Source organism: Sus scrofa, chromosome 5 (assembly GCF_054392235.1).
Source record: "Sus scrofa isolate SSC_HxYL_T2T_F1_AM1 chromosome 5, Sscrofa_HxYL_maternal_Yorkshire_Landrace_v2.0, whole genome shotgun sequence".
Lineage (NCBI taxonomy): Eukaryota > Metazoa > Chordata > Mammalia > Artiodactyla > Suidae > Sus > Sus scrofa.
The window spans coordinates 8,162,505-8,185,542 of record NC_139387.1 but is presented as its reverse complement, the minus strand read 5'-3'; the positions used below and the strand labels follow the sequence as shown (position 1 = coordinate 8,185,542).

General features: G+C 44.7%; 1 protein-coding gene and 1 long non-coding RNA gene across 7 annotated transcripts in view; both read left to right on the top strand.

The window, feature by feature from the left end:
* Positions 1 to 23,038, top strand: part of TNRC6B (trinucleotide repeat containing adaptor 6B) — a 247,943-nt gene that overhangs the window by 108,898 nt on the left and 116,007 nt on the right. For 2 of the 6 annotated variants that reach the window (XM_021092846.2, XM_084955176.1), the window contains exon 1: positions 1,902 to 2,115. The exons of the other annotated variants lie outside the window; for them this stretch is intronic. In XM_021092846.2, coding sequence (XP_020948505.2) covers positions 2,111 to 2,115 — 5 coding nt within the window. In that variant the 5' untranslated portion in view covers positions 1,902 to 2,110. Of the gene's footprint in view, positions 1 to 1,901; positions 2,116 to 23,038 lie in introns of those variants that run through there. 6 annotated transcript variants of the gene reach the window in all.
* On the top strand, positions 4,740 to 21,285 carry LOC146403114 (uncharacterized). Its single transcript, XR_014803010.1, has 4 exons — positions 4,740 to 5,273; positions 11,052 to 11,207; positions 12,522 to 15,144; positions 19,590 to 21,285. It is a non-coding gene; the product is annotated as an uncharacterized LOC146403114 (long non-coding RNA).

The window sequence follows — 23,038 nt, the reverse complement described above, 5'->3', positions numbered from 1 at the left end:
GCCTGCACAAAGACCCAGGAGCCAGGATGGCAACGTGCGGGATTTAGAAGGGTTCATAGGCTCCTTTTCAAGGAATGCTGGGCCTGCAGAATCCATCCTTTCTCTGCCGGCTGGCATGTCGGATTACGTTCGTCTGGGAGAAGCACACTGTGGATTCCGACCCTTTCTGGCTTTAGAGATGGACGGACTCTGAGAGTCACAGGGCACTTGTGCCCGCTTTCTATCATTTTAGTTACTCTATTTCCTCAGGCAGTCCTTAAGACAAATAGGTGGAGATGAGTTTCAGAAAACGATGGGACTGTTACTCCTCATGTTTGAGTGGCACGTGTCCTCCTCTTCCGCCCAGCGTTCTGAGTGGAGATGGAAGTCAGTCCAGTCAGTCAGTCACCTGCCGTGGGGGGCTTGGTGTTGGGCCTCACACAGCAGTGAAGAAAGAGGTGGTGTGTGGTGTGTCTTTATACAAACAGCTGTAAGCAAGTTCTTTGACAAATAATGAACTGCGGTTGTTACCAGCACTCTGAGGAGGTGGTAGAGGATGTTTCGGGACTGTTGAACAGGAAGGCCTGGTCTAGACAGGGAGTGTCAAGGAAAAGCTTTCCCAGGGTAAGGTTTCTGAGATGGCAAGGGTAAGATGAAACAAAACTGCTCAAAGAAAGAAGCTGAATAGAGTTTTAGAGCTGAAAGGAACCAGAGATATCACCCAGCGATGTCCAGTCCTTACATTGCACAGATGGGAAAACCGAAGCCTAACTGAGGTTACACAGTCTTGGAGTTCCCTTTGTGGCTCAGCAGTTAACGAACCCAACTAGGATCCATGAGATTGCGGGTTCGATCCCTGGCCTCACTCAGTGGGTTAAGGATCCTGTGTTGCCGTGAGCTGTGGTGTAGGCCACAGATGCTGATTGGATTCAGCGTTGCTGTGTGCTGTGGTATAGGCTGGCAGCTGTAGCTCTGATTCCACCTCTAGCGTGGGAACTTCTATTTGCCACGGGTGCGGCCCTAAAAAAAAAGAAAAAAAAAAAAAAAAAGAGGTTACACAGCCTTTTCACCCCTGGAGATTAGAGATGCAAACCCAGCGTGCTTTTCTTTGGTGGGTAGAAAGCAAGATGCACTGAGTGAGAAGGGACTTGGGCATGGGGGATGCCAGGTAGGTTTTCAATTTCGTGTTTACTCCAGGTCAGCAGCTGAGCTATTCCTCACATGGGGGAGGAGATTAGAGGTGACTCAGACCTGCCAGTTTGCTGTGTTGCAGCTTAGCTTTTATTTGGGGCAGGTGAAGGAGATATCAAACACACACGCCCCCAAAAGGTCCATGTGGAGTTCAAATGGGAAACCAGTCACTGTTCTGCAGCTCTCTAGCTGTGTGATTTGGGATATGTTGCTTAACCTCTCTGAGCTGGCATTCACAGTTTATACTTTGGTATATTTCCTTTCAGTCTTTTCCTGTGCGTTTTAGGTGCTTGTTAGAGATCAGTCGTGCCCTATATTTCACCCTAATCTTTAAAGATGAAAGTCTTGTTTGGGTAAGGTGTTGTTTAAGCCCCCCTTGAAAGAGCAGTTTGCCAGCCTGTGCTTGCCCAAACATCCAGAGAGTAACTGTGGCAAGCCAAGCTCCAGGATCTGCAAGAATCGTTAGCAACTGAGCATATTTCTATAAACCAATAAAGGTTTTTATATTTTGTTCATCTGTTACCCTTATGCTGTTGCCACTTTCACATTCCGCGTGTGTAGGTGGAGAGTATGAGATAACAGCATTTCAGAAATGAAAGTGAGTGGAAAAGGGCCGCTTTCCCTTTAAGGCAGCTTCATTTCCCCAGCTCCCTCCCCTTTCCTGATTGACAAACCTAACCCAAGTCACATGATCCGCCTCTATTTGAAGGTCACAAAAAGCTGCTTCCTTTAGAGACAGAGGGGGAGAGAGAGAGCAAGAGGGAGAGTGAGTGTGAGAGTTAGTTCAAGCCAAAATGGCCGACAGAGTCTCTGCTGGTTTCTGAATATTTAAAATACAAAAAAACAGATAGACAAAAAGAAATCATTTTTTGGACCTTTTTTCATTTCCATTTCTACCTTGTATGCCTCAATTTGCTGGATTTAAGCACTGCTGCACTTTATGAGGTTGGTAAATATTTTCAATTTTTTAAAACCAATTGATTTATATGGATCTTGTCTAACCGTTTTCACTAGTGGTGTTGCAAATCGACATTTGTCTAGCATGGAGACTGGCTTCAGACATTTCGTGAATCTGTGTAAATCAGATCCGTGATGTACTTTTGGTTCGGCATTTTAGAAATGGAAAAGCCTTGGTAAAATATTTGATTTCGAAGCGATTTAATTGCACTTTTAATTTATATGCAGATTTTCATCATCGTTTCTGTCTGGCAAACAAACGAAGCTGCGAGTAATTGGAAATTTGATATTTAGAAAGAGGTTTTTTTAAAATACACAGACCTCTCCCTGCCCCCTTAAATCTGCTGCAAAAATTTGCATAAATATAAATGGGTTTGCATTCTTTCGGCTGCTAAGGCCGACAAAGGATCTGGGAGGGCAAGCACCACCATGGGACAGCCTTTTTCTTTTTTTTTTCCCCTTTTTTTTAAAAAAAAATTTTAAAGCTAGGCCATCCTTCTTAGAAATATGTAAAACCTAAAATAAGACTTGATACGTTTTAAACATCAGGCTGGGGGCGAGTGAACACCAGGAGGTTTGGGGTTTGTAGATTCCCCTGCGTGAAAACCTCCCAAGCAATGTGTGGATCACCCCTCTCACCGCGCGCGCTCACTGGCACCGGGTCTCTGTGTGTGTTCTCAAATGTGCAGCCAGATGCGCTTTTATTTTGATCGTGGTTTGAACCAAATGGTAGGACTCTGGTGTAAACATGGTGTTTTAAAGATCTGAACAGCTCTTCACCCCGATTAGGAGTTATTTCTCTATCAGTTTCTCCCCGCGGATTGGTCGTCTTCGTTTCTCAAAGATCACAGTTTCTGTTTGATTTTATACGGATGAACTGGGCTTTTCAGCGCAAATCAGCATCTGTGTGTGTAGTTGCCGGTTTTAGCCACGTACCCATTGTGAGGTGATCATTTTGGGTCACACAAATAAGTAGCTGTCTGTATATGGAGGTTGGTTACCCCCGAAACTGTGCAGTGCCCTGAAGTTAAATTCCATTACTCCTAGTGCAGGATTCTAGAAAGCCTGGGAACAGGGAGGGAAGAAGGCTGAAAACTTGCTTTCTCAGAGCCACCTCCCCCTATCATTGTGAGGGTGTGATGTAATGCTTCTGGGTCTGGTGGGCTGAAAGGACTGTAGTTTGTGATGTGGCGGGTAAATTGCCCCCACCCCCCTCAGCACATCCCGGCTCCCAGAGGCCTTGTTTTCTTTCTCTCCCCCCCCCCCTTATTTGTATCCTCCTGGTTTATGTCTTAGCATATTGGCATGAGAAAGAGATTGGTCTTCTAAATCTGTTACAAAGTATAGTTGAGAAAAGGCATTTAAAATATGCAAATGGATCGAATTGTCATATCCCCATCATTAAATATGTAGACTTGGATTAAAGCTAATTAAGCATAAATGGAATAATTTTGATGTGAAAGAGCAGTGGGGTTTTTTGTTGTTGTTGTTTCCTTTTTTAATTAATCTAATTATAAGATGCTTGCTGGGCCTGAAAGTGTTAAAAAAAATGGAAAAAATGCTGGACTATTTTGAAAATTTGACAGTCTGGAAGAGGGTGTGTAGTGCTTTCAAAAGCTTTATTCACTGTTAAAATGGATTGGCCTCTTGTGCTGAAAATGGCCTGTTTCTTTGGGCCAATTGTGTGTAGATGAGGGGACTTTCACGCTAATTTAACAAAAAGACTTCCCATTTGAATACATAAAGATAATTAAAGTTCTCTGTCTCTAAAGAGCAAGTATCTTATTATTCTTTCTAAAATTAATGTTATTATGTTCGTAATGGAAGTAAGTAGAGAAGTGATGGTTTAAATTCAGTATAAATTTTTTTGGTGATACAAGTTTAGCTTTTGTGTAAGAGGGATTGGAAACATCACATTAAAGAGGTAATCTGGAACAAATGTGTCTCTTTAAAAAATCTTTTTTTACAGCTTGAATTTAAAGGAAAAGACATAGAAACTACCGTAGGGATAGGAAGTGTTGCCTTGTGGTATACCTAAGGAAAATTAGAGCTCTGATTTTTGTTGTTGTTGTTTCTGAAAATGAAAGCGCCTCTTTGGGGCTTTACTTCTTAGACGATTGATTCATTTAACGCCCATTTCCTAAGTTGGCCTTAAGAAGAAGAGTGAGAAAAACCTACGCTTTCCATGCTTTACCATTCGCTTGTTTTCGTGGACTATGTAAACATGTGAATAGCAGGTTAATTCAGTTTGCAGAGCAGAGGAACCCGAGGCAGGGTGCTTGTTCTTTTAGGCAAGAAGAAGAATGATATAATGAACATTAACAGACTGCCCATCTGATTCTTTGAAATGTTTTTGTAAATAGTCTTCTCCCCTAGACAGGTTGAAAAGTGAGCTAAATTAAGACGTGGTTTCACGTATGTTAAGCATTATGGCTCTGGTGAGTTTCAGAAGCTCAGCTGCCATTTTGGATCTCCGTTCCTGCAGAGCCAATGCTTAGGGCACACCAAAGCCATGGCAATTCAGAAGCAAATAAAAATGAGTAGTAAATCAGGGGTGCAGATGGATAGTATTTAACGTGTGCCTTTTGTTGCCGTGTTCTTTCTGTTGGCAGTGTGAAACGAAGCTTTAAAAACTTGAGCGATGTGGCTAATGTTCGAAAGAGCAAAAACCCAGGGACATCCGAACTTGCATGTTGCGGTTTTTAAAAAACGAGGCAGCGTGTGCAGAGGAGAGAATTAATACCCCCTCACTAAAGGCTCCCCACCTGCACTCCCTGTATCCTTACGCTGGGTCTATTTGTGCGACGATACTAACGTTCACAGCGTTACTCTGTCGCAGAAAGAAATGTCACAGATTCATTTTGAAGATATTACCGAAACATCACAAAAATTGATAGCGCCTGTCTATCCGAAGTGGTAACTTATTTTTAAACTGTTTTCCAGTCCTTCCATCTGTGTGCCAGAAAAGAAACATTGGCATCTTCGGTATATGGCACAAACTCAACTCTGTTGTTCTGCTTTGAATGGCCATTTGTTATTCTCTGTCGCCACTGGGACAGTCCTTTAAAAATAAACTTCTAAAAGTTGAAGCTCAGACTTCTAAGGCCTTTGCAGCGCTTCACCCTACAAGAGACACGGCAAGAGTGGTACGTGAGGGTGGGCAGGCCCAGAGGATAGCAGCGGCGAGGGGTGGGCCTCGAGCTCCCCAACCGCCCGATGACGGAAAAGCTTTGGAGAAATTTAATTTTTATGACTCAGAATAATCATCGACCTTCTGCCGATTAAACTAGACGAGGCCCTGAGGCCACACAGATGAATGTAGTTTGTCCCTACCCTCAAAGAGAGAGTCCAGGGAGAGACGTAATAGTACAGAATCAGCAGCTTCACCTTGGTGCTTTGGGTGCAGTAGTTAAAACAGGCACCCGGGAAGTTCCCTTTGTGGCTCAGTGGTAACGAGTCCGACTAGTATCCATGAGGATGCGGGTTCAATCCCTGGCCTCGCTCAGTGGGTTAAGGATCTGGTGTCATGAGCTGTGGTGTAGGTCGCAGATTTGGCTCGGATCCCAGTGGCTGTGGCTGTGGCTGTGGTCGGCAACTGTAGCTGCCATAGCTCCAATTCGACCCCTAGTGGGGAACGTGCATATGCCACAGGTGGGGCCTTAAAAACAAGAAACAGGCCCTGGGTGCCGCAAGTCGCCTTTGTAGATACTTTAGCAGAACCCTTATTTAAAGAAGCCAAATAATTACTCCTTATTAATTTTTAGTTATCATTTGGATATTCGATGTTCTTGAAGTAGAGCTTGTGACTTAGAGGTGGGCTTTCTGACCACGGGCTGGGGAGTGGGGCAGCACATGCTAATTGTTTCCGAGTGCAGTATTGTTCAAGGCTTTACGCTAATCTGACTTCCCTCACCTGCTTCTAGTGGTTAAGACTGCCGATGGAGTGGGGTGGGGTGAAAGGATGCCGCTTGTCCTGAAAGGGGATTTAATCTGTGATGGTGACATTTTCACATATTTTCCTTTCTTCCTTCAAATACTCAGCAGCTATTTATTATGCCAGGTACTGGTGTCAGTGCTGGGGGAATCTAAGAATCAATATGGTCAGCCCGCCACCCGGAACAACCAGTAGTTCATGTGGAAACTTTTGCCATCTGTTGACCATCGTACCTACTGCTTTGGGTTATGACTAGGCGAGCACTATAGTTCGTTTCACCTGTGGGTCCCTTACCGATAATCAGGATGTGAATGGTAACTTCTGCTTCTGGTAGTTCTAGAGGCTTTCATTGAAGATTTGGCAAGACAGTCGCTCGATGCATTTTTCTTTAGCCCTGCCGAAGTATCTCCTCAAAATTATCTTTTAAATGATCTCTGAGAACCCTGCCACTTAACCTTGTCTCCTGCACTATCACCTCCCTCAGCTTTACTTTTTAATACCCCTTAGTTATGTCACTAGCTGAAGTCACATTATCTGTGTGTGCTGCCTCACTCCCCACAAAGCCATAAGCTTTCACGAGAGCAGACTTTGTTTTGCTTGTTGCTCAATCCTTCAGCATCTGGGTAGGGCTTAGCACAAGCAAGTGCTCAATAAAAAAGTATTTGAATTAGACCTGGGTTTAAGGTCACCAGGAGCAAGCTGTGTGACCATAAACCCCTGTTTCTTCATTGGCAAAGTGGGGATGACCTGTGGTGAAGCATAAAGGAAATGCTCTACCCAAGGGCTGGCACCTAGTCTCGTTGCTTCGTAAGTGTTTCCTTCCCCTTTGCGCTCTCTCTCCCCCTCTCCCCCTCTCTCTGTTAAATAAACTAGAAAGGCTGCTGTGGCCCCACATACCTCCCAGGATCACGAAGCGCGTGCACCCATGGTGCTGAGCTTCAGCCTGGACAAGGACTTTTATTAAAGTGCCTACATTCCTATGGTCTGATGCCGGCTCCTCATGCTCTCCAGCTTCCTTCAGGCTCTGCCTCTGTGATGTGTCCACATGTGCTTGGCTGCTTTTCATACATTCTGTGTTTTGCATCAAAAGGTTCTCAGTGGTTTCGAATGAACTGGTTTGAGAGTTTACAAGACAAAGGAGAACGTAAAATACAGTGTTTTCCCCTTCATTTTCATTATTCTGAGCCTGTACGTGTAAACTCTGTTTTTTTTTAACCAAACTATTAATAGTTTTGACTCAAAAGACAGATAAAATATAAATTTAGGTCGATTGCCCACTTTATCCAGTGCCGTTGATTTAATATAGATGACACACAGCTTTTATTCATTGACTTTGGAATTTGTTTCAAAGACAAAATTTTTATCTATTCATTCATTCAACAGATAATTATTGAAATCTCACTACATGCTAGATATTGGGTAAGTGCTAGCATAGGAGTAGCAGGAAGATTTTTTTCCAGGTGCCATTGCTAAAGTTAAAAAGGATATAAATGCAAGGAGCCTGGCCCATCCTCAGGTTGTTGAGTGATTACAAAAGAGGGACACCCAACTGAAATAGAAGGACCAGCTTATGCAAGGGCCCTGAGGCAAGAGAGGACTTCAGCATATTTGGAGAACTGCATGTAGAGTATTTAGTCGTGGTTGGAGTGTAATGTGTGTGAGGGAAGAGGTAATCTGGGAAATGAGAAGTGACGCTGAAAAGGTAAACACTGGCCAGATATAGAAGAGTCTATACATCATGTTTGGAAGTTTTTATCTTGAGAACAACTAAAGGATTTTTAACAGGAATTTCATCTGTTCAGATTGGACTTTCTAGCTGCACCACAGAAGATGGCTGGAGGGTTGGGTATAAGACCAGATGCTGCTGCTGTAATCTCAGGTAACAGTGGTCTGGACTGACAGCAGGTTGGGAAGAAGAAGCTAAATCCAGAGACTCTCAGGGAGATTTTTCAGGACCTGCTCATTGGGCGAAAGAAGACGAGGGTTGGGGAAATTAAAGATGACACCTCTATTCTGGCACAGGCTACTGTTGAGATTGTGGTACCATTCACTGGGTTAGGTTCCACTTAGACAAGAGATGGATGTGGGATTGAGACAATGAGTTCAGTTTTGGAGTTACTGAATCTTGGGACATCCAAATGAACATCCGGAGTAATGAGATATGTGAGTGGAGATAGAGCTTTGAGAATCATCAGTAGTCCCAAGTTTACTAAAATTTCCCTTAAGTTGATTTCTTTGGTAAGATGTCCAAAGACGGCAATGTGTAATGCCAGTGCTGTTGGATGCCATCAAAGGGGTACTGTTTTATAAAGAGGATAAGGCGACCCATGTCCTCCCATTACCACAGTGGTTGCCGTTAGAAAATCAGAAGGGGTTTGAGAGAGGAGAAAGGCTGATTTTACTGGGTTGATCCGAGAAGGCTTTATGAGGGCCTTGGATCTGAGCTGAGCCTTGAAGATTGGGCAGAACTGTTAAGAGTAGCCTTAAGGGCAGGGCGTTGTAGCTGGAGGATTAGTTGTGTTCAGGGGGGATTGACGAAGGTTGGATGTCTATGAGAGAGCTTGGATGCCTGCTGAGTGGTTTGGTTGCCGTGGCAGATAATGGGGACCTGTTGAAGTCTGATAGCAGTGTCATCCTTGTGGCATTTTGAGAGCGCTAGGCTGGCAGTGGGGCAGAGGAGGAGTGGGGGTGGTGGGGTTGGGAGGTTGGGAGAGGGAGGACTGAGGGGAGAATTGAGACAGGCAGGCCGGTTAGGAAACTGGGGCAAAAAGGACTGTTGTGAAAGGGGCTGTGATGAGTCTGTGGCAGTAGGGCTAGAAGAGGGACCAGGGACTCTTAAGTTTTCAAGGTAAATGATTCGAACCTTCAGCAGAAATGAAGATGAGGAATCGCAAGTCAGACCTACTGAGTTTAAAAAAGTTGGTAGGACTTCCAGATGGAACTGCTTAGCAGGCAGCAGGCAGTGTGGAGCCGAAGCTTGAGAAAAAGGTCAGAAGTGGAGACAAAGAATTGGAAGTCATCCATGTGGAAGTGATAGTTGAGGCTGAGTGTGGATGAGGTCACCATGGAAGTGTGGAGAATGGAAAAGTGAACTGAAAATGGGGCCTTGGGGACAGGAAGAGGAGGAGGACCTGGGACGGGATTAAAGAAAGGTGATTGTGCAAGACAGTCACTAACAGTCACCAAAGACGAGGAGAGGACCGTCTCAGATGCGGTCAGCGGGCTTTGATGCTGCGCAGCAGGGTTGACGTTTGGTTATGGCAACATCCCCGGACCTGGTCCTGGAAGGCACTCCAGTGGGAAAGGTTTGGGAATCATTAGATTACGCCAGAACCATCTAGTAGAAGTGGAATGTGAGCCAAATGTTATCTTACATTTTCCAGGAGTCACATTAAAAAAGTGAAAAGAAACAAATGAAATTAACTTTAATTGTGTGTATTTTACTTAACCCAGTATGTGCAAAATATTTTCCGTTCAACATATAACAGATTTTAAAGTATCAATGAGATGTTTGACTTTTTTTTTCAATGTTAAGTTTTCCAAATCTGGTGTGTTGGGTTTTTTTTTTTGTCTTTACTTTTCTTTTCTTTTCTTTTTTTTTTTTTTGTCTTTGTCTTTCTGGGGCCGCAGCCGTGGCATATGGAGGTTCTGAGGCTAGGGGTCAAATCACAGCTGCAGCTGCTGGTCTACACCAGAGCCGCAGCAACTCGGGATTCAAGCCGTATCTGCGACCCTATACCGCAGTTCACAGCATCGCCGGATCCTTAATTCACTGAGCAAGACCAGGGAACTAACCTGTGTCCTCATGGATGCTAGTCAGGTTTCTTAACTGCTGAGCCTCGACGGGAACTCCCAAACCTGATGTGTTTTATACTTATATTTCAATTTGAAATTGAAATTTTGTTGGAAATGCTTGATCTGTATTCAGATTTGTTAAAATTTACAGTTGAAAAAGTACATTCACATAGCCAAGTTTTCCAAACATACAAAAAAAGTTATGGAAATAATGGAAATAAGTTATCAATTTAAAAATTTAAATTAATTAAAATACAGGTGGAAATTCTCAGTCACAGTAGCCTCATTAAAAATGCATACGAGAAGTACAGTGTGGGATTGATCCCTGCCTGGGCCCAGTGTGGGTTAAGGATCCAGCATTGCTGCAGCCGTGGCATAGATCGCAGCTTTGGTGTAGGTTGCAGCTGCTTGAATTTTGATCTCTGGACCGGAAACTTCCATATGCTACAGGTGCGACTGAAAAAGAAAAAGAAGTGCAGAGGAAATTGCGCAGGGAGGGTTTATGCAAAGTAAGATGGGCAACCTTACAGCTAATGTGCACTTAGGAAATAGCCGGAGCATCGCAGCGCAAAGCGTTTTACAGAATGGGTGTTACTTAGAACACATGTTGGCAAATGCTAGTGAAATTTTTAGAACTGGAAGGGTCAGATCCTAAGTGTGCATTGAGGAGATGAACTTTTAAACACACACATTCTAACAGGAATTTAAAAAATTGTTTTGGCCAAGATCAGCAGGGTAGTGCATTGGTAGAAGTTCTTAAACTAACACTTTGTGTCCTATTTCAGACATGTTAGGTGCAGAGGTTTATATCTGAAAACAGAATCAGTTGCAGGGGTGGGAGCACTCCCACCTCCTTTTTGAACTCTGAGGAGTCAGTGGGATGATGGCTTCAGGGTGCGGAGGGGAGGTACAAAATTAGGTTTCCAGGGGTCTCCGAAGCTTTCAGTCAGTGGTCCCAGCCTTCTAGCAAGGGTGGAGGTGTGTGAGGGGGAAAGCAGGCCGAAGGGCTGATGATTTTGTGCTTGATTGACTCTCATTTCTCCTTGGCAGTCTCTTTGGCCGTAGAGTATTACACTCATTTTGTGTTCCTTGACGTCCTGGGCCAGGGTAATATTTACTAAATATGGGTGGTTTATAAACAAGCAGGTTCAAAGATTTTTATTTAATGATCTCATTGATCTATACTGCTTTGTAGTTGCTAATCAGACCTTCTAAACAATAACCTGAAAAGAGAGAAATGATCTTAGCTGTGCTTGGAACCAACCTTGTAAACACCGGCAAGCAGGCATTGGTTTTGGGTTGCTGCACGATTGCGTTGAAGCAGACCTAGAGGACCTTATTTTTCTGTGAGGTGAGTGGCCTTTAAGAGTTTGGGGAGTCAGCTGTTCTGTGAAGTCCTGTTTTTGTTTTTGTTTTTTAAATCAATATGGAAATGAATCCCTTACATTTTTGTTTTCCTTTAGAGGTGCATTTTGGCTCTCCCTGCCTTTGTAAAAACCAGACTGTGTAGGGGTGGGCTTGAGTAACGCCCTTTAATGGCCAGACACCTAGCAGAAGATCCCTTTCCTTCCTCCCAGGAGCCCAGAGCAGTGAGCATGTTATTTCTCGGCGCCATTGTTTTTTACCCCTTTGCTTGCAGAAAATAATTGCTGCTCTTTTTATGCCAAGAAGTTCCTATTTATAAACTGAAGTTAGGCAGATAATTGGATCGCTTAGAACAGAGGCTTGCAAACCTTTTGATTGGATCTGCACTAAGAAATACAATTTGTATTGAGACCCTGTACATACATAAAGTATATGCTGAAGCAAAAGGATTTACTTTCTGATACTATGTGATGTGTTCTATTCTGATATATTCTATTCAAGTCCATTTTATGAAGTAAAACAGAAACTGGAAAAGCTGAACCCACCGCTAAACTGATTTAACCCTCCACTGTGAGTTATCTCACTGAGATTTAAAGAAGTTCTAGGGGCCCTCTCCTGGGTTGCTGTAGTCCAGCATATGGTCCCCAGTTTTGCTGGTCTTTAGAATCAAATATATCGGTCCACTCAGTAATCACACCAAATTCATAGGCTATTTTATTTTATTTATTTTTTGCCCACATCCAAGGCATCTGGAATTGCCAAGGCCAGGGATCAAACCCACACCACAGCAGCAACCCAAGCCACAGCAGTGACAATGTTGGGATCCTTAACTGGCTGTGCCACAAGGGAACTCGCATAAGCTGTTTTTAAAAATGTTAATTTGAGGAGTTCCCCTCTTGGATCAGTGGTTAACGAATCTGACTAGGAACCATGAGGTTGTGGGTTCAATCCCTGGCCTCTCTCAGTGGGTTAAGGATCCGGCGTTGCCGTGAGCTGTGGTGCAGGTCACAGACACAGCTCGGATCCTGAGTTGCTGTGGCTCTGGCATAGGCCAGCGGCTACAGCTCCAATTAGACCCCTGGCCTGGGAACCTCCATATGCTGCGGGTGCAGCCCTAGAAAAGACAAAAAAAAAGTTAATTTGAGAGTTCCCACTGTGGTACAGTGGGTTAAGGGATCCACCGTTGCTGTAGCTGTGGCATAGGTTGCAGCTCAGATCTAGTCCCTGGCCTGGAACTTTCATAGGCCAACGGTGCGGCCATTATTTTTAAAAAATGTTAATTTTTTACTTCAACCTGTAGGAGATGGATACTCTTGAGGACCAAAATGTTATCCTCCCTATCCAGACTGCTCCAGTTAGACCAAAAGGACTTGGCTCTCCGTATTGAGGAATGGAGATATGTATGTGTCCCCCCCACCACCCCAGATTTTAGAAAACACCCTATTACCAAATTATGTGTTTTCTCTTGGAAAAGCCCCACAGAAAGCACCGCCGTGTTCTCTCTTGGGGTGGGGGTGGGGTGATTCCCTGCCCCTTTTCCAGATTTTAGGAAGACGCATTCTGTTTGCAGGCACATTTCAATACATTTGATTAGTTCAGCATTTCCCTGTGTTTGTCAGGGTACTAGTAGGTTTGCCTGCAAAACATTCAAAGGGGTCTTTCCTGAATTAAAGCGATCTTTGCTTTGCTTACCACCAGGATTTAGCGTCTTTGAGATGGTAATACGCATTGGTAGTCTTAGGTGTTGTGTATATATAAAATCTTAAGCACCAGATTTTTGTTTTTGTTTTTTAGGCACAATTTGAGGAGATGCGTGGTGTGCTTTCCATTTTAATTATTCCTTTCTAAAACTACAGCCCAGTCAAGAAAGCTAGATTTGGCTGTTTCCCAGGTCTCTTCAGACACTTTAATATGATATTAAATTAAAACCCAAGGTCCCAGACTTGGGTTTCAGAGAGCTGTACCATTGCAACCGCAGTACTGGGGCCCAGCATGAGTTACCAGTTTTAAATTTGCCAAGTACAGGCATCTTTAAAAACTCATTGTTTATTACCGTCATTTAAAGAAGAAACGCTTTAACCAGAGAGTCGAATGGACAGTCTCAGGATACGGACTACGTTGAATGTAGCTTTATGAAAACTATTCCATAGGGAATGCAGATGGACGCAGGTACTCAAGTTCAGCGTTTGGGAACCACCCTAATTATAGACCATCTCTCAGCAGGTTACAGTTAACTGTGTGCTTGCTGGCTTTATTGGCCTCACTCATAGGAAGAAGCCTTACTTCAAGTTCTGGGACTACCTTCCTTGCTTTTTATTTATTGACGGTGGTGATGGTCACTGTGTGGCCCTGACACTTAAAAACAAAATTATTTTGCTCCCTCTGAATATATCACAAGCAGATAAACCATTCTACTTTAATGTAAGAAAAAAAAAAAACACAAGCCAGCCCCATCAGGTGCGAAGCAGTCGTAGAATCTAGAATAATAATCAAAACCTAAAGTTACCTAAGGTATACAGTTGACCTTTGAATAATGCGGGAGTTGGGGGGTACCGACGACCCTCAGCACAGGTGAAAGTCGGAGTGTAACTGTACAGTCAGCCCTTCGTATCCACAGTTCTGCATCTGCGGATTCAACTAACCATTCAGTACTTACGGTTGAAACAAATCCACGTGTCAGCGGACACGCGCAGTTCAAACCCTCGTTGTTCAGGGGTCACCTATTTAAGTCGTGGTGGTTATGTAGAAATAGCAAGTAGGTCACAGAACTAGATAATATTATGTATGTACGTTTTTGCCCGCCTGTTGGCTCTTTGTGAGTTGCGAATAATGGCCATGGCAGGTTTTCTGTCATGTACATTTTAATTTTTGTGCCCACCATCCTACTCTCACATTTTAAATGGCAAAGACCTTAAATCTGGCAACCACACATCACATGCCCCCCCTGTCTTTCTGCAGTGAGAGAAAGTGCTTTTCAGATGCACTTTACTCCTTTAATCAAGGGGCGCGTGTGGCCCGCAGCTCACTGGCCTGCCCTGCGGTGATAATGCTATCAGCTGGCCGGCCGGCTGTGGGAGTGACGGCCCAGCCAGGGCTCTGACTCTCCATCCCCAGAGTCCTGGGGCAGAGAGGGGAGGAGGGAGAGGCTGGGGGCAGCAGTGTAGGCAGGGTGTGCTGGGTAGACCTGAGTGCGCAGGCGTCCTGTGTCCTTGGGAAAATTGTTTATTACCTGAGTAGTTCTGTGTTGGGCACTGGGTGATGATGGGTATAGTACAAAGATAAAGAGACCTGGCTGTTATCTTTGGAACTCAACCAGTCATAGGAGGCTGCCCGTAATAAAGTTGGAGGTCTGATGCCAAGGGATCCTAGAGGTTGGAGGTGGAGGCAGAGGCAGAGGAGACTGGGGCGTCTCCACCAAAGAGGGGGCACTGGAACAGAGTCTTCAAGGGAAATGAGGACTCGCTTGATGAAGGCGGTGGTGATAGAACACAGTGGTCAAGAACCGTGGTCCTGAAGTTGGGACAGGTGTGTGGTTTGGTTGGCCCAGTGCTGGGCAAGTAATACCTGTGCGCCTCAGCTTTCTCACTGGTGAAGTGGGGCATGATAATAGTCCTTGTTGGTGCCTGGAGTCAAGGTTAGCTGCTCTTTGCATAATTTTTATGGCTAGCATTTCAAGCAGAGGAAATGGCATGAGCAAAGGCAAGGTGTTAGGGAGTGGGGAAGGGTAGGACCCAAGTGTAGGCTGTCCGGAGGGGAATGGAAGGGTTGGTTGGGTTTGTGAGCTAAGGAACTTGAATTTTATCCTGTGGAAAGCAGTTTTGAAAACTCATGGCGTTCCCGTTGTGGCTTAGTGGGTTAGGAACCCAACATTGTCTCTGTGAGGATGCAGGTTCCCTGGCCTTACTCAGCGGGTTAAGGATCTGGCATTGCCGTGAGCTGCAACATAGGTCGAAGATGCGGCTTGGATCTGGCGCAGCTGTGGCTGTGGTGTAGGCTGGCAGCTGTAGCTCCAATTTGACTTCCAGCCTGGGAACCTCCATATGCTGCAGGTGTGGCCCAAAAAATAAAAAATAAAAAAATAGAAAAGCAACTCAGCTTGCCTCAGTTGACTTCCACGCTGAGGATCCGATGCAGGAGGAGGGATTGGAGAATGTAAATTAAGTCAGTGACAGTAGAAATGCCAAGACCAGACCTTAGAAACACTTTCGGGGTGAAATCTGTCAGATATGAGAAAGAGGGACGAGCTCAGGCTGGGTGAGTGGGTGATGCCAGGCGTTGGGATGGGCATCCAGTGGGTGGAGCAGAGGTTTGGGGTATGTAGAAGGGTGAGGATGGGGCTGACAGGCTGTGTGTTTGCTTTGTGCATGTTTCAGATGCTTGCTGAACATCTAGTATAACTCGGCACGTGGTCACGAGGGTCTGGAGCTCAGGAGGAAAGCTGGGAACCATCCGTTTACTTACAGAGATGGTCCTCTAGGCCATGGTTGTGACAGTGCCCCCTTAGCTGATGATCAGAGGGGCGGGGTGAAAACAGGAAAAGGGGTGATGCAAGAAAAGCCCGGGCAGGAAGGCGTTTAGGGAAGTGAAGGATACTTATCGGGCCGCTGTCCCCGGGGGCCAGCCGAGATAAGCCCTGGATGAGGGCAGTTAGGTTCGGCCTTTAGGAGCTCAGTGCGGTGGGCTCAGGGCTCCATCGAGGTCTGGCACATCGTTGTTCTTCCTGCTTCCACTCTGTCCCATTGGGAGGTCTCCCTTGTGGGTTTTCGGGTTCCTTCCTTTCTGTCGCTACGGTGAGCAGCTCTAGGATAGGAACTAGTTATGTTCACCTCTGTAACCCCAGTAACACACACACACACACACACATACACATACACATACACACGAGTGCTCAGTGAGCATTTGTTAAATGAATAAATGGATCAAGGATGATTCGAATGAACAAATATTTATTGAATGCCTTATATATTTCAGAAGCTGTGCTAGTCTCTAGGAATAAAGCAGTGAGCAAAATAGTTTTTTTAAAAAATCCCTACTCTGGTGGGGCTTACATTCTATAGCATGAATCAGAAGGCTAAGGGGAAGGAACAGGTCGAAAGGTAACTATTGAAGGTACAAGGATGAGCTCTGTAGCCTCGCCATCCACAAACCGAGTCTGGCATCCAGGAGGCATTCGATAGAGCTGGTTGGCTTGAACACAGGGGAGAGGGTTTGAGAAGAGAACTGAGGTAGTGCTGCGTGGGTGACAGCGCAGCCTTGGGGAGGGAAGCGTTATTAGTTGAGGGAGTTGCCCTGGGAGATACTCTGCATGGGAGGCATTCCTTGAGGTCGAACAGGAGGTGAAGTCTGAGTGGAAAAGGGCTGCAGGAAGACCGAGTCCCGCTCTGAGGATTGGCTGAGACCCTTCCCTTGTGATTGCAGGGGTCTGTAGCTGGGCAGGCTCCTCCCAGCAAGGCAAGGCGGAGCCCGCGGTGAGCGGGGGCTTGTCTGAGGCTGAGTGAGGCTTGGCCGGAGTAGGTGGTGTGGGCTAGCCAGGGGGTGAAGTCTTCAGGGGATGCTGGTGAATGTTCCTGAGTGTCCAGGCTGGGTGGGGAGGAAAATAAGAGCAGGGTCAGGCTAAGGACCTGAAGGAATAGGAAGAGAGAGGGTCTGGGTTGGAGGAGGTGAGAACGTATCAACTAGAAGGGAAAGATAGTATTACTTCCTCTATTAAATACCAGGCATGCTGTTCTAAGTGCTTCATAGAAGTTAACTTTGAATCCTCATGACAATCCTGTGAGCTAACTACGGATTAAGCCTTGCTCAAGCCTGCTCGGGTCCGAAGCATCCTGGACAGTCTTGGCTGCTAAATCTCTATGCCGGAGCACTGGGCCCTCTTGCCTTGGGAAGAAAGCAGACATGAGAGCTTCTTCCAGGCCGAGTAACTTTGCAGTTGCTTCCTGAAGTTGCTGAGCTGTCCTTCCCTTCTAGGAAATACTCGAGGCGGCATGGAAGGGATCTGTGGACTGTCTGCTCCCTTTTGAAAAATAAGAGTTCCCTGGTAGCTCCTCAGGTTAAGGACCCACACTGTCACTGCCATGGCCAGGTTCTATCCCTGTCCTGGGAACTTCTGCGTGCTGAGGGCCCAGCCCCCCCAAAAAGAAAGTATGTTTTAGGCAACAGTATATTTTATTTAGAACTGTTAGTTTTCTTTGCCTGGCTTGCTCATGTCTAGACATCCTTTAATAGGAAATAGATTTCACGATTACAGAAGACCTTATTAATTTTTTCTTTTTAAGGCCGCACCTGTGACATATGAAGGTTCCCAGGTTAGGGCTCGAGTCGGAGCTGCAGCTACAGTCTGCACCTCAGCCACGGCAACACCAGATCCAAGCCACATCTGCGACCTACACTGCAGTTTGTGGCAGTGCCAGATCCTTAACCCACTGAGCGAGGCTAAGGTTCAAACCCTCATCCTCACAGGCACTATGTTGAATTCTTAACCTGTTAAGTCACAATGGGAATTCTGAGAAGACTTTAAATGCAGATCAGTCTCTGAGTTCTCCGAGAGGTAGCATCTTCTCTATTCACCTGTCCTCCCTCCACTAAACTGAGAAGAAGAGCCAGAACAGCTGGCACTTCCACCAGTTTGAAGAGTGGAGAGTGAAGAAAAGCTTGGCTGGGGAGTTCTCATTATAGCTCAGCTGTAACGAATCCTGCTGGTACCCATGAGGACGCAGGCTCAAGCCCTGGCCTTGCTCAGTGAATTAAGGATCCGGCACTGCCATGAGCTGTGGTGTAAGTCTCAGGGGCTGCTCGGATCTGGTGTTGCTGTGGCTGTGGTATAGGCCAGCAGCTACAGCTCCCATTCAACCCCTAGCCTGGGAACTTCCATATGCTGCGGGTGCGGCCCTAACAAACCCGGCTGTTATCCATGAGGATGTGGGTTTGATTCCTGGCCTTGCTCAGCGGGATAAAGATCTGGCATTGCTATTCCCATGAGCTGTGGTATAGGTCACAGATGGGGTTCAGATCCTGGGTTGCTGTGGTGTAGGCCGGGAGCTGCAGCACCGATTTGATCCCTAACTTGGGAATCTCCATATGCTGCAAATGCAGCCCTAAAAAGCAAAAATAATAATAATAACAACAACAATAAAATACAAGGAAAGGAATCTGGCTGTGTTGCCTGTTGCAGAAATATTGGTAGTGTCTGCAGTGGTTTGGGGGGGTTGACAAACGGGAATGTGTTCTCTTCCTGGGGAGAGTCTGCATGTGTTTTAGACGTGGACTCTTCTGGATAACTAGTTAGACCTCTTTTGGGTAAAGCATTTAGCCCCTGGCCCTGTGCCCTCCACCTGTGTCTGAGGCCTGTGACAGTCACTCAGAGTCTAGGCCCTTTGCAAACCCAGGAGACACTTTGACCTTTGCTTGGAAGCCCATTTGGAAGCACGGAGGCTTTGCAGATGAAACACGTAGACAACTTGCTCCTTCTGTATGAAGACAAGACTTCATTTGCAGAGACAACGATGTATATTCATGGTACTTCAGCATTTTGTTTGCATTCTTTAAACATCTGGTTTTGCTCTTGAGGCAGTTTGGAAGGAATGCCACTATATCTTCTATCCTTTCACTGTAAACAAATTTTCATGATTTCAAAAGAAACAACACACCAAAACCACACACTGAAACTTACATTTCATGTATTGAATATGCAGAACAAGCAGACCACCTAGCGTTGTTTGGGGGCAGTTTTTAGGTTCATTCCTGATGCTGGTGTTTTCCCTTGAGGCTGTGTCTTACTTGCTGGAACTTCGCATGGTTCACTTTCGGGGACTAGCATTTTTGTCTTTGTCTCCCCCCCCTTTAAACACTGCCAGGATGACCCTAGTGCATTACATTATTAACACCTTTGGTTTTTAAAAATTGCTTACCTCTAATGGATTTTTAAAACAACTTTTTTTATTATAGCGGATTTACAGTGTTCCATCACTAATGGATTTTTATTAACGTGATTCTCTTTTGTCAGATATTGAATCATAATATTTAGTCACTGGTACTTGACAGAGGTGTTGGGCAAAAAACAAACAGCCACCCCCATCCCTACAGCCCGTGGCTGATATAGTGCCTTCAGTGGTCCCAATGCCCTCGGGCCGGGAATAGTTGGGGTCTCGAAGACTAGTTGGCACCTTTATTTGGAAATCAAAGTAGAACATATAGCCTGTTTATTTCCCATTTCCCCCCCTCTGAATATGATACTGTTCTGGGTAAGGGATAAGTTCATTCCTCATTTTACCTTTTTTTTTTTTTGTTTGTTTGTTTTGCTTTTTAGGGCTGCACGCATGGCATATGGAGGTTCCCAGGCTAGGGGTCTAATTGGAGCTGCAGCTGCCAGCCTGCACTACCGCCACAGCAGTGCAGGATCTGAGCCACATCTGTGACCTACACCACAGCTCACGGCAACACCAGATCCTTAACCCACTGAGTGAGGCCAGGGTTGAACCCACACTAGTCAGATTTGCCACGGCGGGAACTCCCTCATTCCTCAGTTTAAGTCACAGAACTCTTGCTGGTGTTTCTTCATGTTTCCCATGTTTTGGTCACGGGCCGCGATAGGCAGACACAGTTTTAGCTCGCAGTTATAACCCATATGGGTTCTTTCTGAGGTTCTGTGTGATCAAATTGAAAATCACTGCTTTGAATCATACTGAGTTTTTCCATGAGGCTCTGAGGGGGAAAGAACCTAAGCTCATGTTCATTAAGTGCCTGTTATATAGGAGGTACTTCCCATGGCCTCGTTTGGACCTCATGACAACCTGATGTGGAGAGTGGCTTGATCTTCGTAAGAAAGGCAGTGTGCCCAAAGCTTGGCGACCGCCCTGAGACCACTAACTAAACGAGGACGTGGAGGGACTAGTCTCTAAATCCAGAATGTATTCTCCCCCTTAGTCTTCTTAAATGCAGCGCAGGATAATTTGTCAGTTGATGGTAAATCCCTGTTTTGTAAAGCAGAGTGTCTTAAATAAAATATGCGATCAAATGATGGAAACCAAAGGCTTTATAGGGATCCTTGGCACTGCATTCATAATAAATAATAACAAGGACAATGGAGCCAGTTCTGATGGCATGCAGAGCAGCAGGACTTTGGTGGCAGTCCTGCATGGCCGTTGAATGGCATTTTTCTTTTTGAGCAGCCTGATTAAGAGAAATTACTGAGTGATTAAAAACTTTATTTCAGAGGATTAATTGAAAAGCTAAATTGATTAGTAATAAAGAGACATTTTTAAAAGATGCTTAACTGTATCGAGTTTAAGTAGTAATTCCTAAGTGCAATCGAATAGAGGACTTGTCAAAGCTATAATGAAGAAAATAGAAATCATTTGTAATTAGATAGTAATTAAAGGCAAGCACATGCCCAGTGATTTTAAAGTGCTTGAAAACAATTACTTTTCTTAAGTAGGTTAAACATCTGGGTTACAAGCTTGTTTACACTATTAATTTACTTAACAAACCTGTTCTTCAGAGATGATGCAAAAGTGAACTTGGCTGCCTGAATTATCACAAGTTCCAATTTAATGGCTATTCTTTTTAAAAACTATATTTTTACATTTAATTGGGGGGGGTACAGGTGTTGATTACAGGGTGATTACAGGGTGCATCAGCTTGACGTGGGATCTCAGTTCCCAGTCCAGGGATTGAACCTGGGCCACAGTTGTGAAAGCGCTGACGCCTACCTACTAGACCACCAGGGAACTCCCTGCGTTGGATTCTTTTTTAAGTATTATTCTCTTCCTCTCTCCTTCCTGAACACTTCGGTCATGAATCTTCTTAGATAGACAGAGAAGGCAGGCGGTCCGGTTGGGGCGTCAGAGCCCAAGGAGGAGGAGGAGGCCTTCACTTACAGGGAGGGTCTGTTGTGGTATATCGGACGGGAAGAGAGGTGAGAAGGGCATCCATGTGAGGCTGGGGTGGCAGCAGCACTGGGAGACAGGTTAAATATGGGGTAGTGGTCGATCAAATAAGTATGTATGTTAAGGATAACGGGAGCCAGCAACTCTCACCGTTGGAGAAGGGAGTTACAAATATTGAAAGAAGGAAAACTATAGTGAACCCTGTGATGTTAGATTGGAATCAGAAGTATTGGTGTGAACTCACCAATTTGAATAAGTATTGCTAAATATAGAAACAATATGGACGTGAAATGCGTGCACATGTGTGTTTATATACATCCGTGTGTCCATGCATTTCTTACCTGTGTCCATAAAGACGGTGAGAGTACCTGGGAGGAGCAGTACCTCAACTGCAGTGAGCATATCATGTGCCTAGATCTTGGCTTCTAATACCATTTTCCACTAAAAGGAACCCCAGCTTCTTCAACAAATGGCCCATTGCAGGATTAGAGCAGAAAAGTTTAAATCTGGAATATCTTGTGCTAGAAAGCAGAGAAAGAAGTCTTCAAGAACAGTGGAGATCTTTCAGAGGGATACAGAAACCAGTTTGAAGAGGCTCCCACTGGCCAGATTTGGGATAATTTGATCATCAGAATTTCAGAAGTGGTACTTACTGATTACAACTTAGAGAAAACCGAAGGTTCTCACAATTTCACCGACTTTGCAATAAAACTTAGGTATGGACTCATGAATAAACTTGGAGTTCAAGGAATGGTTTATTTAGAATTTAAAGCATCTCCCCTCAAAATTTTTTTTTTTTTTTTTTTTTTGTCTTTTTGCCATTTTCTTGGGCCGCTCTTGCGGCACATGGAGTTCCCAGGCTAGGGGTCCAATCAGAGCTATAGCCACTGGCCTACACCAGAGCCACAGCAACTCGGGATCCGAGCCATGTCTGTAACCTACACCACAGCTCACAGCAACGCCGGATCATTAACCCACTGAGCAAGGGCAGGGACCGAACCCGCAACCTCATGGTTCCTAGTCGGATTTGTTAACCACTGTGCCACGACGGGAACTCCCCCTCAGAATTCTTAACTAAATGTGAAATGAGAAAAGAGTAACTTTTTACAGTTGAGAAGCCTGGCACATACCACCTTGACCAAGTGACCTGAATGAACATACCCGGCAATGGGACAGATTGAAATAGTGTCACCTGGTAGGATGCAGTATTGCTTTGGTATGATCCTCATGCCAGGTGTTTGACCTGAATCTACTCATAAGGAAAATCTGGCAAACCCAATTTGAGGGACATTCTGTAAATTGAATGGCCTGTGATCATTTAAAAAGTTCAAGGTCATGAAAGTCAAAGCACTGCCGAGGAACTGTTTCAAACCAAAGGAGACCAAAGAGTCATGGTCAACTAAATGCCACATATGATGCTGATCTGGATCCCCCCCCCTTTTTTTTGGATCCTTTTGTTTTAAAAGACCATCGAATGAGACCTGAGGATTAAATGGTGGTAATGTGTGAGTGTTAATCTCCTGAATTTGATAGCTGTATTTTAGTCACTTAGGAGATTTTATTTTAAAGAAAACCATACATTGAAGTATTTGAAGTCATGAAGCATGAGACTGACAACTTACCAAAGGTTCTGGGAGAAGGAGTTCTTTGTAACATATCTCGCAACTTTTCTGTAAGTTGCAGATTGTTTTAGAATTTTAAAGGAACGTTAAAAATAATATTTTTACCTAAAATATAAATCATGAGAAGTACATAAAGTTAAAAGTCTCACATTTATATTTTAAGCACCCCTCTAATTCAGCCCCCTAGAAATAGCACTGTTTACAACTAGCGTATTTTTCTAGGCATTTTACTTATGTATGTGTGGATCTATATACAATATGTAGAAGATTACATTGGGTATTTATCATATGCTGGGCACACTGTAGTTCTA